The following is a 21004-nucleotide window of genomic DNA, read 5'->3' as shown; positions in this document are numbered from 1 at the left end:
AAAGACCAACACTTCCCAGAAGAGGGTTTGCTGCTGCTAAGTCGCTTCAGTCGTGTCCGACTCTGTGTGACCCCATAGACAGCAGCCCACCAGGCTCCCCTATCCCTGGGATTCTCCAGGCAAGAACACTGGAGTGGGTCGCCATTTCCTTCCCCAATGCATGAAAACTGAAAAATGAAAGTGAAGTCGCTCAGTCATGTCCAACTCTTAGAGACCCCATGGACTGCAGCCTACCAGGCTCCCTGTCCATGGGATTTTCCAGGCAAGAGTACTGGAGTGGGGTGCCATTGCCTTCTCCGAACCATGGTAAAGCAGAGAGGTGGCAGGCGCTGGGTGTCTGGACAAACGGCTTTGTGAATGTAAGACGTGGCATCCAATAGGATAATAATAGTAGCAGCAATAATAATGGTAATGATGTTGTCGGGGTGTGTGATTTAGGCAAAAATATTTCTGAGGTCTTGGCTGCATCTCTACGACTCTGAAGGACTGTCCCGGATCAGGGCTGCGGCCTCTGAGACTTAGAGGGCCAGCCTGGTGCCCACGGGCAGAAGTCCCGGGAGTCAGAGCTGCACTTAATGTAAAGAAAGAACTTTCCACCAGTGGACATATTGGAGAGATAGAAGGGCTCTGGAGGGCGGGGCTATGGGGGGCGGGGCTCCGGGGCGGCGCTCTGAGGACCGGCCTTGAGGCCGCTGTGCACACTCACATTGATGATGGCGTCTGTCTGAATGTAGTCCATGTCAGAGTCCCGGAGGCCCAGCTCCCGGCCATCCCGTTGGGCTGTGCTGACGATGCCGGTGGTCACCGTGTTCTGCAGGGCGAAGGGGCTGCCGATGGCCACCACAAACTCGCCGGGCCGCAGGTCTGCCGAGTGGCCCAGCAGCAGCGCAGGGAGCTTTTTCTGGGGGTGGGGGGAGGTGGGGACGACACGGGAAGGGAAGCTCAGTGGTGGGCCTTTGGTGGGACCAGAGCCAAATTATGGCCAGGCCCCCGGCAGGGTGGTCCCCGGAGCAGTTGGACAGAGCCATCAGGGTGCAGGCCAAAGCAAGGCTGGCTGACCCTTGGGGGCCACCAGACCCAGGGCTGGCATTTGCAGAGCAGGGGCTCAGCCCACCAGCGACCACAGGTCTCCCCAAGGCAAGCCACAAGGTCCACATCAGCGAGGACACAGAGAGGTCTGGCTGGGCACAGCCTGGAGGCACAGCCGCGCCCAGATCCCAGGGGCCTCTGCTGACTCTGGAGGTCAGAGGCCAGGACTCTGAGTCACAGACCCTCAGGACTGTGGGCTCCATCCGTCCAGCCTCTCCTCCCGTGTCAGGAGCGTCCCCTACGTACTGTCTGCCTCTAAGTCAAGTAAGAAGTTTTCTGTTTTTCACAGCAGCTCTTGATAAAGCAGGAAAAATGCTGTACACAGAAGTGAGGGTTAAGGAGGCGTTGAGCAGCTGTGCCCACGTGGGAGGCATGGAGCCTCAACGTGCCACGTTCTGTGCTGCTGGGCAGTGAAGCCTCAGCAAGAGGCACACGGGGTCCCAGGTGAGGACCCAGGGAGCGGCATCTGGGACGAGGACCCAGAGGGGACAACGCAGGTCAGCAGCTTTCCCCAAAGCCCAGTTTAACGCAGGGCTGGGGGCTGGAAGTCAGACCTGCGGTCATGAGAACCCCTGCAGGCACTGGGAGCATCTGAGCACCAGGACATCTGGTCTTACTGACCCTGCCAGCATCTTTGGTGGCTGCTAGAATGCACCCCTCCACTCCCCAGGGGGAGATTCCAGTGCCTGGAAGGGGAGAGACCAAGCGGCCACCCACCCAGGGCTCCGAACGGCTCTGCCTCTCCCCACGGGGGTCCTCGAGCAGGGGGCGCATACTATGGCCCTTGGCCAAATCCAGCAGCCTCTTCTGTAAACACATCTTTCCCTGGACCGCAGCCCAGCCATCTGTCTGGCCTGTGGCTGCCTTCCCAGGACGGTTCAGAGTGGAGAGGTTGCGACAGAGACCACAGGGCCCGTGAAGCCTATATCGTTCACTGTCCGCACTTCACGGAAAACGTCTGCCAACCTCTGACCTTGAGTACGGCCCTCCCGTCACCCCCAGGTTCCCCGTCTCCAACATAGAGGTGGTGCCCCGGGCTCAGGGACGACTGTGACAGGGCTCCGAAAGTGGGCAAGGGTCTGTCTCCCTTAGGATAATTTCATGGAGTCACTGAATTCCCTCTCACGTGACCAGGTGAGAGGAGGCCTCCTTGCAAGACATCGATCATCTCAAGTCCTGGCAACTTTTATTCAGAAAGAGCAGAAGCTGGGTGCAAGCTCAACCAAGCTGGACTCACCAGCCCACATGGACCCGCCCCCAACCCCCGCCCATCCGCATGGACTGCATGGCGTGGGCAGGGCACAGGTCACCCCAGGTGAGCCCACAGCGCCCCATGGAGCCGGGACCACGAAGCTGAACAGCAAGAAACATGCAGGAGGGAGTCATCCCTTCTGTGACCCCCAGGGGGACAGTGGCATCTCCAGGAATAGGCCCAGGAGGGACAATGGAAGGGTCCCCGGCCCTGGAGACTCGCCACCCTCCGTGTGGGAGCTGCACATTTCCTGGACAGCAGCCGGGCCGCTTAGGGCCCTGCAGGGCGGTGTCCAGACATTGGGGTTCTAGTCTCACTAGACCCAAGACTAGGACACGTTGCCAGTCCCCAGGGGCCTCGGTTCCTCTGACTGTCTGACGGGAAAGTGGCGCTGAAGGTCTCTGAGCCCCAGGGTCCAGGAAAGGCTCCCCACCCCCCACCCACTCACCTTGGGGTGGATCTTGATGGTGGCGATGTCCGACTTCTTGTCGATGTCCTTGATGGTGGCCTCGTAGGTGTCACCATTCTGCAGCTGCACTTTGAGCTGCTGCCGGCCCGAGACGGTGTTGGTGCTGGACACCACATGTGCGTTGGTGACAATCAGGCCCGCCTCCGACATGATGAAGCCTGAGCCGCTGGACAGGGGCACGTTGCGGCCAAACAGAGGGTGTCTGTGGGGGAGGCAGGTGGGTGCGCTGGGTCAGGACTGCGGGTAGGGGCGGCCACAGCCAGGGTCTGGGGGAGACGAGCATCCACCAGGCCTTAGGATTGAATCCTGGCTCTGCCACCTCCTGGCTGTGGCCTTGGCCAGTCGTTAAGTCTGGACCCATTTCACAGCCACAGAGGGGGATGATGGCCTGTGACTTGCCATTTGCGAGGACGAGACGCAAGGCCTGTGAATGTCAGCACCGTGACGACGCAGCAGGCACTTCCTGCCCTGGAGCCAGACAGACCAGGATTGTAACCTTGAGTCCGGTCCCCACTTACACCTGCCTGACTGTGGACAGCCAGGAGGGTGACCCCTCTGGGCCTCAGTCTCCCACTCTGGGAAATGGGCCGATACCACCTGCTCCAGCAAGCAGGGTGCCCGTCTGCAGGCAGTCGGTCAACAAGCCATAGGGAAGACAGGAGGATGTGCACACAGCTCCACGGGACTCAGCAGGTCCCCGGGGAACGTCAGCGTCCCAGATCTCCAGCTGCACAGAGACAGGGTCGTAAACACTGAGGGGCCCATGCTCCCACCTCCCTCCGGTGCCTTGGCTGCCTGCCCCGAAGCCCTGGGAAGGCTCAGGGCCTTCCCCGGGGAGGGTCGCCTCTGTCTCTGGGGCCGCAGTGTAGGGCCTGGACGGGGCAGGTCAAGCATGCCCGAGGCTGCTGGAGAGACACCAGCCATAAAGGGTCTAACTCTGTGTGTGTGTGTGTGTGTGTGTGTGTGTGTGTGAGGGGGCGGGGATGGGGAAGGGCGGGGAGGAAGAGCGGAGCAGATCTCTGGGAAGCACAGAAACGCCACCTCCCCAGCAGGTCAGGAACAACCAAGGTCACCGAGAGCGCCCATGGAGCCAGGGACCGCGTCCCACCGTGCTCACGGCCGCCCTACAGGAGACAGAGGCCCCCCAGTTCACAGGTGGGCAGACAAGGCCTGAAGCTGCCCGGGTCAGTGGAGGTGGCGTCAGCCCATTTCCTGGATGAGGAGACTGAGGCTCAGAGGGGTCAGCCTCCTGTCCGCAGTCAGTTCATAGGTGGGGACCCAAGCCCGGGGACATGAACCAGCCGCCCGGGTCAGGCAGGGGAAGGGCAGAGCCAGGTTTTGACCTGGGCAGCCTGGTCACTCAGCCCCTCCACGCGATGACCAGAGCATCTGTCCGCTCAGGCCTGAGACCAGCTCCTGCCTCCACCCGGTTCCGTGCGGTTCCCTGAGCAGACCCGAGCCCTGCGGGGCCTGCTGGGTGCAGGACTCGCCTCAGGTCTGAGGAAGAGCCCCAGGCAGTCCAGGGCCTCCCCCCGCGCACTCCGGGGTCGCAGCCGGAGGTGCCTGTGCTGGAGGACCACGCTGCCTGTGTCTGGGATGGCGCCCACCTCAGCCTCACCCCACCCCCACCCCGGGACGTCAGCTTCCAGGGAAGGCTGGACCCAGCGTTGCTGCCTCCCGCTGTGGTCAGCAACTAGCTGGTTCAGGGGCTGGTGTCTGGAAGGACGCTGCCCCCCCAACAAGCCACCTGCAAGGCCAAGGACGGGCCATTCACACGTTGGGCTGCTGTTTCCTTAAAGACACATTTCAGGGTCTGGGGCCCGTGGCAAAGGCAGTGAGGGGGTCAGCGTGTTGCAGGGGGATGGGCTTGGCTCTAAGACGCCAGAGCCCCGGGGGGCATCCCTGAGCCTGCGGCAGCGGCCCAAGCCTCTGTTTCCACATCCAGAAAATGGGGACATGGGAGCCTGCCTTCCCAACCTGTGGGAGGGCCTCAGAGTGCGGTGCACGCCCTGTCGGTCAGCGCTGAGGGGCGGGCGGCTGGGCCTGGCTGTCTCCTCCGGGAAGCGGCACCAGGCTGGGGCGATGGGAGAAGCTCAGAAGGGCAGAAAGGGCAGCCTGTGGGGCGACAGGCACAGAGCGGGTTCCGAGGACCATGCTGAGCTCGCTCCAGGCGTCCGCTTGTCCTCTGGAGCACCGCTGGTGCTGAGCACCACCCCAGGCCTCCAGAGGTTGGGAGCGGGATGCCGGGAGACAGGGGCTCCCACTGGTCAAGCCCCACAGCCAGTGGGCAGGGGCCAAGTCCCATGCTGGGGCTAGGAGTCAGCGTGGGAGCGATTCTGCCCACTCCCGGCCCCTTTCCCAGGATGTGGTGGGGGGTGGGCTGCCTCGTCCCTATGCCTTGGTGGGGCTTGATGCTGGCAGCCCCCACCGCTCGAGGAAAGCTTTGTGAAGTCAAGTGAGGCCCTGGGGTTGTGGCCGAGGTCTTGGTGATGGTCCCCTCGGGCAGCGTGGCATGCAAGGAGCTGGCTCCCTCCGACTCCAACAGGATGGAAGTGGGGGGGTCTGACCCTGTGTGTCCCGTCTGGGCCCCTGCCGGCCCCTTCCACACACAGTGGCCGTGAGGTTAAGACAGAGCTGCAGTGTCGAAGTCAATTTGGGAAGAGACTCCCAGGATTCCATGGGAGCCAGGAGTTTGCAGGGCGGTATCAGCTCAGACAGCCCCTGTGACCCTGCAGCAGCCCCTACAGCTGGGTCAAGTGTGAGCTGCTTTCTGTCTCCTTAGGCCACGAGGTCAGGGTCAGGGACGGGCGCCCTCCCCAGGGCAACAGCGGCCAGGCGGTCTGAGCAGGGTCCGCTGGACTCCACAGCCACTCTGGTCTCTACTGCCCCCCTCCCCCGAGTGCTAGGATCGAGTCTGGTCTGGGCCCAGCAGATGGTGGGGTAGGGCCAAGAGGGGCTCCACGCACCTCAGGAAGAGCTCTATGTGGACCACAGCCGGCGCGATCTTCTCCACCACGTCGGCGATGAAGTTGAACTTGTACCGCGGGCTGGTCAGCTGGTGGAGACCTGCGCTGGCAGGAAGAACCACGTGCGTTAGTGAGGCCCAGACCTCCAGGCACAGGGCTCGCTTGTCCCAAGGCTGGCGGACGCCGGGCTTCCCCACCTTGTATCGCCAGGGCGGCCGGGAGGCTCAGAGAGGCCAGGACACTTACCCTGGGCCACACAGCACTCATACAAAGTTCGGGCTGGATCTATCTGGGCCAGCTGCCAAGAGCCCTTGCCCTTTCTCTCCTAGACAGCAGTGTGCTGGTGTAAGGAGACCATCCCCCACCCCAGCTTGAAGCTCTGGCCTGTCCCTGCAGGCCCTGGGCCCGTGCAGTGGCTGGACAAGGTCACGGCTGAACCCCTGGCCGTGGGGCGGCCCCCTCCTGGGCCACGTCAGGCTGCTGCCGTCTGAGTTGCCAGGGCCCCTCTGTGTGTGTCGAGCTTGGCCCCGCCCCAGGACGGCTTGCCAGGCAGCTCGCGATCTTCCCCGGAGCCTTCACCGGCTCAGATTTCTGCTGCCATCAGCAGCCGCCTGCTGGGACCACGGGCCTGAGGCATGGGGATGGCACAAGATCCACTCCCCCTTTGGTCGCCCTGTGGGCGTATGTGCTGGGGTCTCCCAGGTCCCCCACTAGACTGCAGGGTTATCTGGAGCCCGTGCTGCTCAGCACTGCTTGTAAGAGGCTCCCAGGGCCCGAAAGGAGCACCGGGCTGGGCTCCAGCTGTGTGGCTTTAGGTAAATCGCTTAGTCTCTGGGCCTCTCCACCCCTACCCGCCCCAGAGACCTGTGGAACAGGCCGTGACTTGCAAACCTTAAGACTCCCTGAAGGTGCTGAGCAAAGAGGGCTCAGCCCATAAAGCCCAGCTCCGCAGCTGAGGGTCTCTGGGAAGTGACCAGCACCAGGATCTAGAGAAAATCTGGTTTTTCCTGACTGTCCAAAGGGACGGGAAGGAGTGCAGGCCCACGGCTGGGGCCTCGGAAGCCTCTGTGGACAAGTGAGGTCCCCACCCACAGCCGGACTCATCTCCCCTGCTGTCCAGGGGGCGGCCAGGGCAGCGGTCATTGGTTCCGTCCCAAAGGTGGAAAAATGGAAACTCCATTGGAGGAGAGCCAGGCTCTAGATGGGGCCACAGGTCTCCCTGTCCTTAGGGACCCCGTCCCCGCCGGATCCCCAACTCAAGGCCCTGACTGTGTTTAAAGCCTGACTGGGACTCGGGGCCCAGAAGAGAGCTTGTCTTGGGCTCTGTGGTCAGGGGAGGCGAGGAGGGCCCACCCCACTGATCCTGTGATGTCTGCCTCTCAATCAGCCCGTGGTCACTGACCATTCAGGGCCCAGCCTCCCACGGTCAGCCTGAATCAAAGGCTGCCTGTCCAGGGTGGCCGGAGCCTAGCTGGGATGTGCCCCACTCTCGGCTCCTTGATGATCAAACTGCGGGCGCCAGGGGCCTGCCCCCTGCAGAGGCAAAGCCCGGTGGAGGGGTGGTATCTCAGGTTCAGAGGTCGTGGTCACGGACCTGGGGCCCACCCAGGCCAGGGCTCTACAGCCCCCAGCACACGCAGGTGCCCAGCACACTTATTTCCGTGTGGATTGCTAATGGTCCCCAAAATTCTGGAGGAGAAGCTACTGGCCAGCTGGCCCGTGGGGGCTGAGCCTAGCTCTGTGGCCTCGTCAAAGGGTGCTGGGAACCTGCATTCATGTCTGCCTTCAAGGCAGAGGGGCCACTTCAGGTTCTGTGGTCTCACAAGGTTCTCCCCTACCAGGCAATCCCTATGTCCCCAAGGTTCCCGGACGACCCAGGCAGGGGAGGGCTTGGCACTAGGCATGGATATTCTTTAGCCTAGGCTCGTGCCCACCTCTGCTCTGCACTGGAGCAGGCAATGCCAGGTGTCGCCCCCCCAGTGGGGCCACCTGCCCCCTGCTCCATCACCCGCTGTCTGTGCCTCCTCCCACCTGCACCTCTCCTGAGCCCTCCCCACCTCGATGCTCCGGCCCGTCCCAGGCACAGCTCAAGCCCTGCCTCCTCCAGGCAGCCCCCTGGCAGCTTTCTCCCAGATCCTCCTTGGGGCTCCCGGCATAAGGCCCGGTCCACCGCGCTCGCTCTCACAGGGGTGCCGAGCACCTTCTGGGCGCACGGCCCGTGCAGGGAACGGGCCAGTGACCGGCCAGTCCAGCACCGTGCGACCAGCGATGGGACCGAGGCAGGCCCAGGGTGCGCTGCGGAGTCCAGTGCCTGGAAGGGCGCACTCGGTGGCGGGGAGCAGAGATGCAAAGACAAAGCATGAGGGCAGCTACTGGTGGGTCTGGCCGACTGCAAACTTGGCCCAGTGTGAACAAGGCAGGTAAGGGGTGAAAGCATCGGGCAGAAGAGGCTGTGCCACCATGCGACCCCGTCCCCGGCCTCAGGGACCCCGTCCCCGGCCTCAGGGACCCTGTCTCTCACCTCAGGGATCCCGTCCCCGACCTCAGGGACTCTGACTCCATCCCCGACCTCAGGGACTCCATCCCTGACCTCAGAGACTTCATCCCCGACCTCTGGGACTCTGACTCCATCCCCCATCTCAGGGACTCCAGAGCTTTAGGCACGTCTGCTCCCCACCGGCTGACCCTGCCCAGGTCCAGCTGGCTGGCAGAGAAAGCCCCAAGCTGCCCAAGCCGCTGAGGCGCTGACCCGGCTGCCCACAGATCCGGATGGCATGTGGACTGTCCCCCCAGATGCTCTTCTTTCCAATGCAGCCTTTCTAGAGATGAGTTAAAATCGGCCACGCTCAATTTCATGTAACGATTTGAAAACAAAACCCCCTGTAAAACACTCACAGGTTACAGGCTGGCAGGAAAACACATCACAAGATCTCATGGTGGCATCCAGGGCAGAGGCAGAGCGATGGGGACTTTGTTTTGGTTTGTGGATTTTCTGAAGGTTCTCCCCGAGGCAAGTAAGACACAGATAAAACAGAGATGGGAGGGAGGGAGGCCTGGTCGGGGCGGGGTGTGTGTGTGTGTGTGTGTGCGCGCGCGCATGTGTGCGTGTGCGCGTTTGTGCATGCGTGTGTGTGTGCATGCATGTGTTCATGTGTGTGCATACATGTGAGTTTGCACGCACGTGTATGTGTGCGTGTGTGCGCGTGTGCGAGTGTGTGTGCGTGTGAGCTGGGCTGGAGGGTGTGAGAGCGAGAGACTGCACTGTTCCCAGCCCCCCCGTGGGCAGGCAGCAGGGCCCTGGAGGCTGCAGGAACCCCAGGGAGAAGGTGGCAGGGCTCACCTCCCACCCGTGCACCAGCTCCTTTGGGACACAGCAGCCCTGTCGGGATGCCCCACCGCCCAGCTGTCACCAGCAGAGGCGGCCCTTGAGAGGGGGAGGGTGGGAAGGATGGAGGGCGGGGATGCTCTGCCAGACCCCAACTGACCCAGCAGCACACAGCAGGTCTGCAAATACCACCACAAAGGTTGTTCAGCCTCCTAAGCAGGTCTCGCCGTGGGAGCCGTGTGCCAGGAACAGGCTGGAGGTAAAGACTGTTGAGGGTGGACATAGGCCTGGTGCCCCCAGAACCTCTGCCCTCCCTGACCCTGGGCCCCCTGCAGAGCTCCTGGGTCAGCCGGCTGGTTCACAGCACCGCCCCCAACCAGGTCCTGTCCCTTTAAGCGGGCGAGGTGGGTGGTGGGGATGGGGTGGGAGGCGGGGCAGGGCGGGCTTCCTGGGCCGCCTCCCCACACACGGATGAATCATCCCATGAATCAGTGGGAAACGAGAGACGCGGTTCCCACCGCCGCGTTCCACATGAAAACCTCGGGCCCCACGGCTGGGAGGCGGACTCTGTTTATTTGGGGGGTTTTTGACAACCCCCACTCCGGCCTCACCCTGTCCTGGAGCCAAAGTTCTGAAGTCAACAGTCAGTCTTGACCAGATTCAGCTGTTAGCATTGTGTGTGTGTTTTCAAAAATGAGCTGGAGTCCGCAGGCCTTGGAAGTCCTGGTCAGGAAGAACTCGACAACAGAGCAAAGCAGTCAAGGCCAGGTGTCCAGTGGCACCTCCCGGGGATGGAAAAGAGCCAAGTGTGCCCGGGGCCCACCTCCTGCGTCTCTGTGTGGCAGGGCTTCCGGGAGGGCTGACAGTGGCGGGCCCTGGAAGAGGATCTACTGTGTGTGCTGACTCTGGATGCTCACGATGGCCAGGGGAATGGGTGGGGAAGTCCCGGCCCAGGAAAGCAGACAGACTGGCCCAGACACCCCTCCCAGGGCCACTTGTCACACAGGTTGGGTACTGCACAACCCTCGGACCGTTGTTAACAGAGATCACCGTGTGGCGGCTGCCCTTGGAATTGTGCAGTGCGCAACCTGCCCAACTGTATACATTACCTGCCCAGCACACAGCGGGCAGAGCCAGGACTGAGACTCCGTTTTTTTCCCTCTAACTCGGAGGTCACTGCCCATTCTTCTATTGCCTCCTGCAATCAGAAGACTCCCCCGCTACCCCCGTCATCACCAGCAGTCAGCTAGGAACTGAGGATGGAGGGATCATCAGCAGGTGCCCACAAGGTCCCAGGCTGGGCCCATCCATCCACAATGCGGCCAGATGGCAACCTCTCCCCAGGGCTCGGGGACCGAGGTGTCCCATTTAGTCCTCAGCCTCGCTAGTGCCCTGCCCGCCTCCCGGTGGCCTCAGCTGTGGCTCCCCAAGCACGCACGCTCTGAAGTGCCCCCCCAACCTTTGTAGTCAGTCCTTCTCCTGCAGACCCCTAGGCCCAGGCCAACACACTGCCCCTGGGGAGCCCGCCCTGCCTGACTTAGTGGGCTCAGGGACCAAGCGCTCTCTCTCATCTGGGGCCCAAGGCCCTATGTGACTCCCTCCCAGACCTGTCCTCCAAGAATGTCCCGGTGGCCTGGGCACCCCTGACCCACGGCAGTGAGCAGAGAGCCATGAGGAACGGGGGCCCTGAGAGTGGGTGCACGGTCCCAGGGGCCCCTCTGCGGCCTCTCGCCCACACCCCCAAGCCCCACCCACCACCCACAAGGGGCCGCTTTGCAGCCCCAGGGGCCGCCTTCCGGATCTAATTAGTTCCCAGGATGGCTCCCTGCCTGTGTTTTTCTTTTTCTTGAAAACATGCCTGTCCTGGAGTGAACTGTCTCCCCGCAGCCAAAGACGGTGACTTCAGATCCTGCTGCAGCTCCCGGGGTGGGGTGGTGGGGAGGGGGGACCCCTGCTGTCTGCGACCCCCAGGCTCCCATCCCTGGAACACAGGGCTGAGGGCTGCAGCCAGACCTCTGCTCCACGGGCCACGCCAGCCCAGGCTTCGGGCACTTAGGCTTCAGGGAATTTTCACAGCCATTCTGCAGGGCAGGGATCGTCACGATTGTACAGGCGAGGAAAAAGGCTCAGAGAGGTCAGGGCACCCAGCAAGGCTGGCAGCCGGGTCCCCCGACCCCTGACATGTCTCTTTCTCCTCGTTGGTCGTCCCTGTCCAGGGTGACGGGCTGTGCTGCTCCCAGGAGAGCCCGGCATGGCCAGTCTTCAGCTTGGGGCCAGCCCAGCTCCTCCAGCTGTGAATCCCACTGCAGCTGCAGCCAACGCCACGGAGCAGAGGGCTCTGCCACCAGCCTGTCTGTACTTTATGAAGGGGCCCCACAGGCCAGGCAGGACTCCAGGCCGCCCGCAAGCTAAGGTGGGGTCAACCCCCTGGTCTTCCTCTTACAGGAAGCCCTCCCTGCCTACTGGCCCATCAGTTGACTTCTCTGGGCTCAGGGTCCTCAGCTGTGACATGGGGGCTAAATGAGGCCAGTGGAACCCCCGTGGGCAAGGCCTGGCACATGGCAGCCTTTCTGCCAATGCTGCCTTCTGGCTCCTTCCCATCCTCAGTGGCCCTGCCTCCCTCATAAACTCCATTCACGTCAGAAGCGTCCACTTGACAACGCTTAGGTTTGTTCCCACTAACGCCTGTTAACCCTTCCATGGGGGTAAATTATCTCATCGACTGTCAGTGATCCAGGGAGGAGGGTCTGTTGTCCCCCCTTCACAGATGGGGAAGCTGAGGTGTGGAGAGCCTAGACTTGCAGAGCCTCACCTTGGGAAGTGGTGGAACTCGAACAGAACTGGGTCTCAGTCCTGGCTTTGCTAGAGGGCTGAAGCATAGTCGGGCAGGTTGTGCGCGGCACAACCGCAGGGGCCCCCTGCTCCCCTCTGCAGCAGACCTGGCCTTCTGTTTGGGAGGCACACACCCACATGTCCTGGCCATGTCTGTGCTACTCTAGGGCAAGGAGTCTGTGCTTTCATTCTTTCTCCAACTATTCAACACCTTTATCCAAGCTGGGAGGCCACTTCCTCAAGGTGCTGGAGGCCTGCCTGGTGTCCAGGGATGGTCAGAAGGACCAGTCTCAGGGCAGAGTTGTCTCTTCCCACCTGCTGACCTCGGGCAGGACACTGTACCTGGCTGGGGTCTTTTCTTAGAAAGGCCATGACAAACCCAGACATGACGGGCGTTTAGCCTGCAGCACAAGGTCTCACCCTTGACCCTGGTAAAGCCTGCTGGCTTCTCTCCATCAGAGCAGCCCAGGAGGAGGTGGCTTTCAGTGCCTCCAGCAGGACTCAGCCAGTGGCCCACCGCTCCACACCTGGTTTGTATGAACCCCAGGCCTACAAGGAGGCCATGTGACTCTGTGCTTGGCCTCATTTCTCCCAGGCTTTTGGCAGCCGAGGGGCACATGTCGGGCCAGGTGGACGCCGTCAGTGGTTTGAGCCCGGCACACCTGGGTTCCGGCTCCCCTGGTACAACGCTCGCGGCGTGACGGACTCGGGGCAGTTCACCCCCCAAGTGGCTGGGTGGTCTCCATCGGGTCCCCTTGGGATGTGGACTTGAAGACAAGCTCAGACCTGGATTTGGACGGGGTGGGGGTGGGGCTCCACGGGCCCCGCAGGTCATGGAGGGGGCCCCCACAGCCTGGAGGGGCGATGAGCCTGCGGCCCTGCCCCAAACCTCGGCCGCCCCCTCTCAGTGACGCAAACACAGCAACACAGCACCAACCCAGGGCCAGGGCCGCTCGCCAGCCAGGCTCCTGCCGCGGAAGCCCGTCCCGCACTGGACACCCTCCACGCCAGAACCCACGCCAGAACCTAAGCAGAGCTCTCCAAACCTGCTCTTTCAGGACAGGCCCGGCTGCCTGCCCGCCCTGCCCCTGCCCCTTGTCATGAGGTTCCAGAGCCTCTGGGGCCTGTCCCCCTCGGCTGCCAGCCGAGCAAAGACCCACTCAGGCACCAGACTCCCACGAGCTGTGCCCTGGCAGCCCGCTCTGCACACCTGTTACCCATAAGCTTCAGGGGTCTCTCATTTCCTGAAGATGGGTCACCCTCACAGCTCCTCCCGCCTATGCTTAGCATTTCCTGCTATCCTCCTGCACAGGCTCTGTTTGCATCGGGCATCTCCACGGCTGTTTAGATGCCACCTCCTCCAGGAAGCTCTCCCTGACTGCTCCCTCTCCCCAACCCAGAGATGTGTTCTCCCTCCCCCGAGTCCCACCCATTTGTCCTCTGTCCCTCATGGCACAGATGATCAGGGATTTCACAGGGACTCGGCTGGTGGTGGAGGTGGAGGGGGACATGAAGCAGAGCCCAGGATGTACTGAGCCGGTGGGCTGCATGGGGAGTCCTGCTTGGTCCCCATAGGCAAGTGGGGGTCCCGTGTGGAGGTGCATGGGAAGGGGACAGGCCCGGGGAAGGCAGGACCAGACCGGGTTCTGTGGGATCCCAGTGCACCTCCAGACCAGCTGTAGGGAGCGCGAGGCGGCGAGGTGAGAGTGCCGTCCAGGCCAAGCCCTGGCCGGGAAAGGACGGTGGCACAGCAGTCCAGGCCCTAAGCTCCTCTTGGCCGGACCCCTGGCTCCTCACAGGTCCTCAGGAGCCGCCAGAGGCTGCAACTCAGCTCCTGGTGCGGGCGGCGGGAGGGGAGAGGTGGGGGCCCTGGTGAATCCTGAGTGCAGGGCCCGGGAAGCCGCTAAGGGGAGAGGTAGGGGCCTGGGTGAATCCTGAGTGCAGGGCCCGGGAAGCCGCTAAGGGGAGAGGTGGGGGCCTGGGTGAGTCCTGAGTGCGGGGCCCGGGAAGCTGCTAAGGGGATTAAACCCTGAAAGTCAACAAAGCTCTTAAATAAACAGAGCCCAGAGTCTCCACGGGCACCTGCTCTGGGGCTGAACAATAAAAGCCGATGATTAAATGCCACGTTGTGAATTGCCCTCCAGGATCCTTGCTTGGAAAATCCCAGGGACAGAGTCCGAAGACGGCCGAAGCGACTGAAAATGAATGAACTGCCCTGGGGCTTGAAATTCTGACTTAACTGAATACTTGCAGGCCTCCTGGTCTGCAGCTCTGGGCAGAGGCTGCGAAAAGGGACCCCTCTGCTTCACGCAGACGCAGCTCTCTGGCCTTTACTCTCCCCTTGACGGATACTCATCCCCAACACGTAGCATCTACCTCGCACAGACATGGGAAGGCGCAAAAGCTCCCTGGGTAGGTAGTGAGCCCACCATCACTGGTATGCGAGGGCGTATGCGAGGAGGGACACCCACCACGTGGGCCGGCCTTTCATTCCAATGGCACCAACTGAGCTCAGCTGCTGGACCAGGCCTGCAGAGAACAAACAGATCAGACGTCCGTCCTGTGAGGCTCAGAGCCTGGTGAAGTTGAAAATAAGTCATTGAGTCAGAGAAGAAATGAGAGGTGGTTCAGAGGAGTCCCCACGGTGCGCCCATGAGGCTGAGGCAAGGGACTACCCAGGCAGTCAGGGAGGGCAGCTCGTCTAGGCCAAGGCAAGTTGAGGACTCGGTCCCACGAAGGTGAGGGAACAATTTGGTGCAATGGAGACCACACATGCAAAGACCCTGAGGTGGAAAGGAGACCGGTGTGGCTGGAGCAGGGGAGGAGCCGGTGCTGGAGGGGTGGGCAGGGCCAGGCGGCACAGGGGTCTGGGGCTCAGGGTCGGTGTTGGGGAACACCCGTGATGGGCAGCACGGACTTATCACGGTCACCCTGGCCGCCGTGTGAAGAAGTGACCGAAGGGAGGATGAGGGAGGTGGAGAAGGTCCACGGAGGCCAGCGTGGCTGGAGGGACCCTGGGGGTAACATCTCAAGGTCAAGCTGAGGACCCTCCTGCAGACAGGGAGTGAGGAACGCGGGGAAGTATGGGGTCAAAGCGTGACGCAGCCTTCTGACCTAAACTCCCCTGGGGTGGTCCTGTCGGTTGAGGGTAAGGGCCAGCTGAGACACAGGATTCCGGCTCAGGGAAGGAGGGGGGCTGGAGACAGGACCCTGGGTGCATCCGAAGGCAAGTGACGGTGGAGCCTGCAGGACTCACGTCCAGGGGGAATATGCTGGAGACAGTAGCCCCTTACCTGCCTCTACATGTGGACATCACCCGGTGATTTCTGACCAGGCTCTGGGAAGGCCCGGGGTTGGGGAGCGGGTAACGCCGCCAGGGATGCCCTATAGAGGTTGAGCCTATTGGCACTGGAGACCCAGGCCTGATCCTGACCCCAGACCTTGGAGGTCCAACGCCCTGCCTGAAGAAGAGCACCAGCCGGAGCCGGGCCAGGCCTGCTTCTGTCATTTCCCAGCCGAGTGACCTCAGCCCCATCACTTGGCCCTTCCCTGACTCCATGAGCACATCTCGGGTGCATGAGTAAGGAACAGATTCGCCAAGTGAGACATCGCCGGTCGGAGCCCGGGACCGGCTCCAGTCCCACAGGGGCTGGACTCTGCCCGTGCCGCCTCACGGGAAGCAGGATGTCTGAGGTCCCTGCGCCCGGGCGCCAGGAGCAAGGGCGGGCCGCGCACGGACCATGCTGTGCAAGGTGCCCATCAGAGGCTGGGCCCATGTGGCCCCGCCCACCGAGGCCACCCGCCCACCGAGGCCGCCCCTCCCCACCCTCCAATGGTCTCAGCCCCTCTGGGTGCCCCCTGGCCCTGGGGGCTCTGACAGGGCTTGCGGTCTGCGCACCTGCCCGGTGCGGCCGGTCCCTCTGCCTCTGCCCGACTCCCAGCTCCCTGCGTCCTCCCTATCCATCTGTCCAGAGAGCCCGGGTCACCTCTCGCCGCTCAGCACTGGAGCTCTGCCTGTGGGGAGCCTCCCAGGCCTTGCCAGGTGATGGAAAGGGTGTGGGAGGCGTCAGAAGTGTTATCATAACACACAAAGTAACCGACCGTCTGGGCACCGCTCGTTAGAGGCACGTGTGTGCGAGCTGTAGCTCATTACTCTCTGCACCAATTCACCGAAACTGAGCAATCGCCCCACTTGACAGATGAGGAAACTGAAGACCGGGGCCTCGCGGGCAGCACCGCGTTCGTAGGAGGGACAGGGCCAGCCCCAGCTGCAGGCCTCCCACTCAGCCCGAGCCCTCTGCATCTGCCTGTGGCCACCACGCTACCGTTCTCTGCTCAGCCTCCCGTGTCTCCCCCACCATCTGTTTCTCCAGGCCCAGCCGGGCTCTGCCTCATCGCAGGGGCCCTGTTACCAGCCCATGGCCAGCAGGACAAACAGAGCAGGGGCTTCACAAGCCGGGCCTCCATCAGCCAAGAAGAAAGGTTTCCTGACGCCCCTGGTGGTCCAGGGCTAAGACTCTGTGCTCCCAAAATGCGGGGGGCCCGGGGTTCAACCCCTAAGACTCTGTGCTCCCAATGCGGGGGGCCGGGGTTCAACCCCTGGTCGGGGACTAGGTCCCATTTGCTACAACTAAGAGTTCATCAACCACAACTAAAGATCCCCTGGGCCTCAACTAGGACACGGCGCAGCCAAGTAAATGAACATTAAAAAAGAAAACAACGTTCAATAGTTACTAGAGAAAATAAAGGCTTCACAATGCCTAGACCACCTCCAACCCACTCCAGCCCCTGGCGCCCTGGAGCCTGACTCTAAGAGCGTCCACTACTTGGGAGAGTTGGCTCTGGGGAGCCCACCCTGAGCCCTCTGCCTGTCTGACCCGCCAGCACGGCCTGAGATGGGCCCGCTGGCTCTGAGCCCCAAGGCAGAGGGCGTAGTGGGCACGCAGTAAATGATAACGTTCACCCCCGTGACACTGAGTGGCCCCACGTCCCCAGTCTCCCAGGCACAATCCAAGCACAAGCCTGACCACATCACCCTCACTTCTCTTAAAACCCTTCGAAGGCTGTCCCATATAATCATGGCTAATCCCACATAATGCTTCCCAAACCAGGCTCCCTGGAACCCCAGCGTGCCAGGGGGAGGTCCCGTGCATTCTCCCAGGAAGGAGCTCTTTGTTTGGGAAACCCTGGGTTTTTATCATTTTGATTTTTTTTTTACCTTGTTGCAGGCTTTCTCAGGAGCTCTGATAGACTCAAGCTGAGTGTGACTCCCCACTGCAGGGCTGGAGTCTACTTTCTAGAATGTTTGGGCCCCAGGACACTTGTTTTCAGAATCCCAGACCCGATTTGGGAAGCCTGGCCTACAGGGTGAAATCTAAGGTACAACGTTTATGGGACATGCGTGGTCCTGTCCCTGCCAAGCTGTCCAGCCTTGGGTGTCACACACATGCACGCGCACATATGCGTGCGCGCACACACACACATGCACACCCACACGCCACACACACACGTGCACACGCGTGTGCATGCGCACACATGCACACACGCATATGCGTGCACTCACACGCACACCCACACCCACACGCACACACGTGCACACACACACATCCCCCTGCACACCAGCTGCTCCAGGCTGCGTGTTCTCCCCGACCTGACTCACCACACACGGTGAGGTCTCCATGTGGCGGTTCACACTGCCTTCTTCTCCCAGGAGAGCTAGCCCTTCAGCCATCCCAGGCTCCCTGGCCCCCAGGTGGCCCTGTGCCCCACGGAGGAGCCCGTCCTGGGCGTCAGCATCTCCCCAGCTGCGGGCTGAAGACAACCACGGAGCATGATTCCTTTCGGTTGCTATGAACTCAGCGCAGGGTGCTGTGCTCAGAGCGCCTGGGAACCAACGTGGGAGCCTGCCTTCCCAAGAGATGCCCCAGACGAACACGGGCACAGCAGGGTTTTCCAGCATTTTCATTCACAGGCTCAGCCTGTGTGGCAAGAAGCCACCTGGAGCCAACCCCAGGTTAGGGGGGCTACTCTAAGGTTGGGCTTCTCCAGTGGCTCAACGGTAAAGAGCTGGTCTGCCAAGGCAAGAGATGAGAGATGTGGCTTCCATCCCAGGGTGGGGAAGACCCCCTGGAGAAGGGCATGGCAACCCACTCCAGAATTCTTGCCTGGAGAATCCCATGGACAGAGGAGCCTGGCGGGCTACAGTCCATGGGGTCACAAAGACACAACTGAATGACTTACACACGCACGCACACATGCTCTAAGCTTTGATGGGACTGAGAGATTTCTTACCCCACAGCCTGTCCACACGGAGCCACCACACACAGTTCAGAGACCCCACATGCTGGCTCACCATTCCTAAACGACCTTCCAGAGAGGCATTTTAAATGCGGTACAGAAAAAAAAAAAAAAAAAAACCCACTACATGTGGCTCAACTGCTGTCGTTTGAATATCCAGACATTGAAGGCCAGGAAAGTGCTTTGCATCCAACACCCAGGCAGGGCAGGGATATGGGGACCAGGGGAAACGAGACACAAGGTGGGTACATTTTAATGAGGCTGGAGAAATGCTGGGCAGACCAGGCCCCTTGGGGTGGTCAGAAAGCCCCTGGTCTCACCACCGGTGAGCTACTTCTGCGACCTTGGAGGCAGCACTTTACTTGAAGACCAGAAGCCTGGTTAGAGATCTCTAAAAGAAATCGTCACTTGTTCCCTGGGGAGCACTCCGCCCTGGCTCTGAGCCCCGTTTCCGAGGAGACGCTTCTTCATCCCTCCCACCCCCGCCAGCGATGCTGGCGCTCCCTCCCCGGCCGAGCGCTTACCCGATGGGCAGGCGCCCTTCTGCAGCTGGCGCACGGGCGTCCCAGAGAGCTGCAGCGCGCGGCGGCTGGCCGCCTGCAGCGCGCACACGTTGGCGTAGGTGTGCCCGTCGGTGCCACACACAGCGTTCGCCCAGCGGCAGCGACACAGCCCGCGCACACACTCCAAGCTCTCCCCGCACGGCGAGTCGACGGGGCGGCCGCACGGCTCGCCCTCGGTAGCGGCACACACCAGGCAGCAGTTGCAGAGATCCGGCACGTAGCCGCCGGGGCAGCGGGGGCTCGGGCACCGCGACACGTCGCAGCGCACGGGGCACGACGCGGCCGGGGGCTCCCGGGCCAGCGCCAGGGCGGCCAGCGCGGCCAGGAGCAGCGCCCGCGCCTGCATGGCGGACCGGCCGGCGGCGGGCGGCAGCGCGGGAGACCAGCCCGGGGAGGGGCGCGCACCGAGGCCGCGGCTCCGGGCGCCGACGGAGGGAACGCGGCCACCTGCGCCGGCGGCTCGGGCTCAGGCAGGCGGGCGCCGGGACCGCAGGGACATGCCCGGGGCGCGGGGAACGCGGCGGCGGGGGACTGGAGAGGCGCCCCGTGCCGGCCGGGCCGACGGTCTGCTGGGCGGCCGGCCCCGCCGCGTTTTAAGGCGCCGGCCGCCCGCCCTCGCAGAAAGGGGGCGGCCCGGCCCCTCCGCCAGCCCCGCCCCGGCCCAACCGCCGCCCCCCTCCACCCCCGAGCCCGGCCTTCCGGGGCCTGGACCCACCCGCGGCCAAAAGCTGGGCCTGCCTGGTCTGGGAAACCGGGTGATGGTTATGCAGCGGGCCCCCACCCCGGGGCGGCAGGGGCCTTGCAGGGGAGGAGCCACCCCGCGTGCAGGCCGCGGGCACCACGCCGGGGAATCTCTGACCCGGCCCGGTTCGTGTCCCAGTTCCAGTGACCTCAGCTACTCCCCCGGGTCCCCCCTTCATAGAATGGGCAAGACCAGACCGTTAGTCCCGGCCCCTCCTCCCCAGCCCGTCTCCTCTCCCTGCCCTGCGGCCCTGCGCCCCCACCCCCACCCCTGGCCTCCTGGGCCTGGGTGCCCTCAGGACACACAGGCCTGGCCCCCTACCCACGGGTGGTCGAGGTGGACATCGCCCCTCCTGGGGAGACTCTGGGGACAGACCTCCAGGAAGCGCCTCCGCCCCACTGTCCCCGGCCTTAGCGCTCGGAGGAGTTGCTGCCCCGGGCTCCGCAAGAGGTCTGTCTGGTTCAGCCCAGCTCTCGGTGCCCTGGGACCCTGGCGGGGTCACCTGACAGCCCTGTGCCTCAGTTTCCTCCCTGGGAAAGGGGAAGGCGTGGGGCTGTGCCGTATAGGGTATAGGGGGCGTCCCCTGTGTTGGGGGTGGCACGCAGTCAGCCCACAGGGGGCATCCCCCTGATTATTCCACACACATTCTCGGAAAAGACGCTCCAGGCCCAGGGCCCTGCGCCGAGGGCCCAGAGCCTGGTGACCAGGCTGCCTGCAGTCTGACGAGGGCTGTGGGCCGGGTGTGGTCCAAAGAGACAGAGGACAGAACCCTCTTTGGAGGTGAGCTTCAAGAGGGTGTAGGGTTTGGATGCCGTAGTGGGCCTGGGGGCTGCTGGTGTCAAGTGGGGAGCTAGTTCCCACCTGGGTGAAGGCTCGGAAGCAAAGCCAGGTCAGAGGGACGACCTGTCAGGCAGAGAAAGCCTTCGGGTGCAGACCCTGGAGCTGGGGGTCCGCACCTTCTCTGCAAGGCCCTGCGGCCGCCTGCTGAGGTCTGGAGAGCCCTGCTCAGAGTGATGGCTTTACATGCATAAAGCAAGCTGCACAGCGTTACTGGGGGGAAGTCATGCTGTTATGAACACGCTTGTTAAAGTATGTGGTAAAGAACCCACCTGCCAATGCAGCAGACTCAAGAGATGCGGGTTCGATCCCTGCATCGGGGAGACCCCCTGGAGGAGGAGATGGCAGCTCACTCCAGTATTCTTGCCCGGAGAATCCCATGGGCAGAGGAGCCTGGTGGGCTACAGACCGTGAGGTCACCAAGAGTCGGACACGACGAGCGACTGAACAACAGATGGGGAAACTGAAGCCTGAAGTGAAAGGACCCATCCCTCGCTTTCCTTCTCCCATCTGAAACGGGTGCAGGCCCCGGGGTCGCCCTAGTTTTTGCCTGGAAAGGGCAGGCCCCTGGGTCGCAGAAGCTGCCGTGAGCATGGCTGGCTGCCAAGTGCTCTGTTGGTAAAAGGAATCGG

The 21004-nt window shown here is 62.6% G+C and overlaps 1 protein-coding gene across 1 annotated transcript in view; it reads right to left on the bottom strand.

Moving 5' to 3' along the window:
* The window catches only part of HTRA3 (HtrA serine peptidase 3), a 29589-nt gene extending 10235 nt beyond the window's left edge, over positions 1–19354 (bottom strand). Inside the window, exons 1-4 of the mRNA XM_027545150.1 lie at positions 18755–19354; positions 5777–5876; positions 2790–3012; positions 707–901 (exon numbers count right to left, since the gene is read on the bottom strand). Of these exons, the coding sequence (XP_027400951.1) occupies positions 707–901; positions 2790–3012; positions 5777–5876; positions 18755–19139 (903 nt within the window). The 5' untranslated portion in view covers positions 19140–19354. The remainder of the gene's footprint in view (positions 1–706; positions 902–2789; positions 3013–5776; positions 5877–18754) is intronic.
* Between the last annotated feature and the right edge of the window lie 1650 nt (positions 19355–21004).

The sequence above is a fragment of the Bos indicus x Bos taurus genome, chromosome 6 (genome assembly GCF_003369695.1).
Source record: "Bos indicus x Bos taurus breed Angus x Brahman F1 hybrid chromosome 6, Bos_hybrid_MaternalHap_v2.0, whole genome shotgun sequence".
In the NCBI taxonomy this organism is placed as follows: Eukaryota; Metazoa; Chordata; class Mammalia; order Artiodactyla; family Bovidae; genus Bos; species Bos indicus x Bos taurus.
This window is presented reverse-complemented; position numbering and strand designations above follow the sequence as displayed.